Source organism: Homarus americanus, unplaced genomic scaffold (assembly GCF_018991925.1).
Source record: "Homarus americanus isolate GMGI-L3 unplaced genomic scaffold, GMGI_Hamer_2.0 scaffold3050, whole genome shotgun sequence".
Classification (NCBI taxonomy): domain Eukaryota; kingdom Metazoa; phylum Arthropoda; class Malacostraca; order Decapoda; family Nephropidae; genus Homarus; species Homarus americanus.
The window spans coordinates 250,170-255,000 of NW_024724106.1; the positions used below are offsets into that span (position 1 = coordinate 250,170).

The window sequence follows — 4,831 nt, forward strand, 5'->3', positions numbered from 1 at the left end:
CTGGGAGGCAGAGTATGATTCAGCGATTACATTTATTATTATTTTTGTTCAATAAAGTTATTTTTTTATTACTTTTATTTTATTTTGGGGTTTAATTAATTTATATGGATGTATTTGTGAGTTAGTTACACCTTTTAGTCTTTGTCTATTTATGTGATTATTGCTTTATTTCTCTCTCTCTCTCTCTCTCTCTCTCTCTCTCTCTCTCTCTCTCTTTCTCTCCTGTATGTCTATATGTCTGTCTTTCTGTCTCACTCTCCCTTTCTTGTCTGTCTGTCTGATTCTACGTCTCTCTTTCATCTGTCTGTATCTCTACCTTTATCTGTCTTTCCACCTCACTCCCTCTTTCACTCTCATTTTCCTGTCTGCCCGTCCGTCACTCTCACTGTCTACATATATAATCTTATTTCTACTTTTCTATTCAATTTTCTCACAGATTTAAGCTAAAATAATTAATAAACACAACATACTTATTTTCAACCCACCTTCATCACATAGACGTCACAAAAATAACTCCCATATGACAACAAATTACCTTCAGAAGATTATTGAATTGATTCATTTGCATACTGTACTGAAATGATCGAATAATTGCGTTGATTTAGTGATTTGGGCTAAAGCAACAGGTAGGTTTGAAGTACTGTGTGTGTGAGGTGGTATCTCTGGTATTTCTGAGGAGGTAGTGGAGGTCGGGTGTACCTACCTCGTGATACCAGGTGATGGTGGAGGCTGGGGGGTTGGCCTCCACGGTACAGGTAAAGTAAACATCGTCTCCCTCCTTCAGTAACTCCGGCCGTAGTGAACGACCGAGCGACGCAGCTACTGTAGGTGGGTCTGTGAGGGAGGGAGAGGAATAATAATAATAATAATAATAATAATAATAATAATAATAATAATAATAATAATAATAATAATAATAATAATAATAATAATAATAATAATAATAATAATAATAATAATAATAACAACAATAATAATAATAATAATAAGTATTAACAAAAATAACAAGAACAACAAGAACAACAAGAACAACACTAATAACAACAACAAGAACAACAACAGCCCAGGTGGTAGGCGTGGGCACTACAGGACATAATTACTATGAAGGCTGAAGGACAGAGCGCCCCTGGTGGTGGAGGTAAACATTACCTTCACCCACTGAGTAAACACCAAGACACATAATTAACTTCAGCAGGTAACTTGTTTTAACCGCGGCGATAATCACGTCAACACAGGAGGGGGTGAGGGGGATGAGGGGGAGGGGGAGGGAGGGGGAGGGGTGAGGGGTGAGGGGGTGAGGGGTTGGTGGACGTATTGCAGGTGGGGGGTAGAGGGGACAAGGAGGAGGAAGGGAAGAGGGTTGAGGGGTACCTATTCTGACCTATTTTACTCATAGACATACAAAAGAAATATAAATAAAATATTAAGTTTTTCTTCCGGGTACAGTAGGTATACAGAGTGACACATTAGTCACTTTCCCGTGATATTTGTTGTGGGTAAAGCGACTTATGCGCCACCCTGTAGAGTGTTCCATATGTGAGGCAGTTGTTAAAGATTCCAGACAATTTAGTAAAGTTATTAAGGAAGTGATGATAAGAGTAGACTGAACAATAAACCTTCAGAATACAACTCGGTAACACAAGCAGCTTATTGAGGGATAATTATTTGAGGCGGAACAAAAATGACCATAATTCACGTCATGATATAAGAAACTACATTATTATTTTCTCTCCTCTGCTCAAGGTCGCTCTCCTCCCTTTACATAAGAATAAAAGCATATATGAGGCGGGTTTTCTCGTGAAATTGTGTAGTAAAGTTATTGTACAGCGCCCGTGAGCATTGTGCTATACGGCAGCCATCTTGATTAGTGTTTATTCTCGGCCACCAGAGGGCAACACTGCCTTACAACAACAACAACAACAACAACAACAACAACAACAACAACAACAACAACAACAACAACAACAACAACAACAACAACAACAACAACAACAACAACAATAATAATAACAATAACAATAACAATAATAATAATAATAATAATAATAATAATAATAATAATAATAATAATAATATATTTAGGTATATCTTTACTCACAGTGGACTATGAGTGTGGTGGTGTTGGCTATGGGAGCATCAGGGACAGCGGGGTTGGCAGCCCTGCAGGTGACTCTCGTGTTGTGATCTTTGCGGGTGAGGTTGGTCACTAGTGTAGAGCTGGTCACGTCTCCGTACACCAGGTTCTGTACATACATACATACATACATACATACATACATACATACATACATACATACATACATACAGAGAAGATAAAATTGAATACATTAGTTCATGATCAAAGAAAGTCATTTTATATCTTAACAAGTTTCATCCTAATTAACTTGAAGAAACAATAAATAAAGTAATTAATACAACTCATGATTATTATACATGAATTTTACACGAAATATTAAATAATGTTAAGATATTATGAACGCAGATTATAAAGCATTTGGTTTATTTTAATGATTATGTTAACTAATGTGGGTTAGGTTAAGTTAGGTTAGGTTAGGTTAGGTTAGGTTAGGTTAGGTTAGGTTAGGTTAGGTTAGGTTTGCTGGGTAGAGTGTGGGGGGGGGGGAGGGAATCGAACGTGAACCAGGTAACCATAAAACATGAGATAAGAGCTGTATACACTCGCCCACCGCACCTCAATACATAAACACACATTATACAGCGGACATAAACTGTAAACAAAGGATATACACTTTGTTTACTTCACCATAAACAAATATCAAAAAAGACCCAACATAATTTGTTCTAAACTTTACAAATAATCTCTTAAGTGGATTTACACTCAGCTGATGATGAAATAAAGAGAGAAAATATACACAGAACGTGTAAAAAAAATACAAATATAATAAAAGAATAAAGCAAATATAGCAAATATAGTAATGAAGGAATAAGACAAATAAGTATAATAAACATTTCAATGAAATAACGAAATAACGATAAATAAATAATAATAATTAAAACGATGATGAAAATAATGATCATAATTCAATAATAAACTTCCCATTCACCTGAACAAGAGCACTTCATCTGCTATTCACTGCTCGAGCGCTAAAGGCGTGACACACACACACACACATACACACACACACACATACACACACACACACACACACACACACATACAGTATCCTAATACGTCCCAGTGTTGAAAACATTTAAATTCGTGGTTATTCCCCATAAGCGATATTTTTTTTAAACAGCCTTTCCCTATCACCGCTTGAATTTAAAGCCCCATACAGCCACACGGGCAAAAATAAGCCTTATGTGTGGGTTAGCTTGGCTTCGCCTCCGGTGTTACTTTGTGTTTGTCTGTTTAATTAGATTAAACAACTTAGAGGCGTGTGTGTGTGTGTGTGTGAACAGGAGTTCCCCCAAGATCTTAAAACGCCTCTATCGTCAATACTTACAATAACAAGGGAGACTGGTCAATCAGTGGCAACTACCGCGGGATCTCCCTGCTGTCTGTAGCTGGCAAGGTTATCGCCCGAATCCTCGTTAACAGACTTCTTCCTCTCGTAGTTTCAATGTGGCTTTAAGCCATCACGTGGTACTACTGACATGATCTTTGCTGCCCGCCAGATACAGGAAAAGTGCAGAGAATAGCACAGTGACTTACTGTATACCTTCATCGATCATACAAAGGCCTTTGACTCGGTCCACAGGGAAGCCCTATGGTGGACCCTCCGTCGTTTTGGTTGCACACCAAATTTCATCGTCATTGTGAGGCAACTCCACGATAGCATGAACGGCAGTGTCCTGCACAGTGGCACTCAGTCTGAGTTCTTCCCCATCCAAACGGAGGTAAATCAAGGATGTGTACTGGTGCCAACTCTCTTTTGCATTTTCTTGGCTGCCTTCCTACTTGTGCCAGTGCCAATTTAGCCGGCGGGGTGGGCATTCAGTACCGGATGAAGGGTCGTTTCAACATAAAACGACTCCAGGCAGGAACATAAGTGTCGGCTGCTTCCATCACTGAACTTTAGTATGCGGACGACATCACTTTCGTCGCTCATATTGAACGCGACCTACCGGAGATTCTGAACACCTACGCAGGCGTGTACACACACTTCGGCCTCGAGGTGAATTTAAATACTCCTCAGAGTCTGTTCCAGCCTGACCCCTAGCTCAGCCACCCCTTCACCATCCATCCAGTTTAGCAGTACTGCCCTCTCCAATGTTACCCATGTTCAGTATTTTGGCTCCCACCTGTCCACCACCGCGGACACCGATGAAGAGAGCCAACATCGAATCAGATGAGCATCTCAAGCCTTTGGCAGACTCCGTACCCGTGTCTTCAGCTGTAGGGATCTGAAATTATCTACAAAGCTGCACGTGTATCGAACAGTGGTCCTCCTCACCCTGCTGTATGGCAGCGAGATATGGGTCACATACAGGAGGCACCTCAAGGTACTTGAAAACTTTCACCAACGTAGTCTACGTTCCATCCTCCGAGTTCGCTGGGAAGACAAGAGAACAAATGCCAGTATTTTCACTGACACCAACTGTAGGAGCTCCGAGGCTGCCATTATCCATGAACAACTACATTGCAGTGGCCGTGTTACCGGCATGGACGACAGTAGACTGCCAAATCTGCTACTCTACTGTCACCTACAGAAAGGTAAATGTATGGCTGGCGGGCAACGGAAAAGTATGAAATAACCAGAAAATGTGCCAAATCGACCCTATCACCTGGGAGGATATCACTCCACACCGTAACGCTTGGAGGAACACCACACGAGGTGTCAATTCAGACTGCATACCGAGACAGACTCGC

The 4,831-nt window shown here is 40.4% G+C and overlaps 1 protein-coding gene across 1 annotated transcript in view; it reads right to left on the minus strand.

Annotated features, from left to right (window-relative positions):
- Window positions 1-562: 562 nt before the first annotated feature.
- The window catches only part of LOC121864061 (nephrin-like), a 6,835-nt gene continuing 2,566 nt past the window's right edge, over window positions 563-4,831 (minus strand). Inside the window, exons 4-5 of the mRNA XM_042362959.1 lie at window positions 2,099-2,243; window positions 563-834 (exon numbers count right to left, since the gene is read on the minus strand). Coding sequence (XP_042218893.1) covers window positions 602-834; window positions 2,099-2,243 — 378 coding nt within the window. The 3' untranslated portion in view covers window positions 563-601. The remainder of the gene's footprint in view (window positions 835-2,098; window positions 2,244-4,831) is intronic.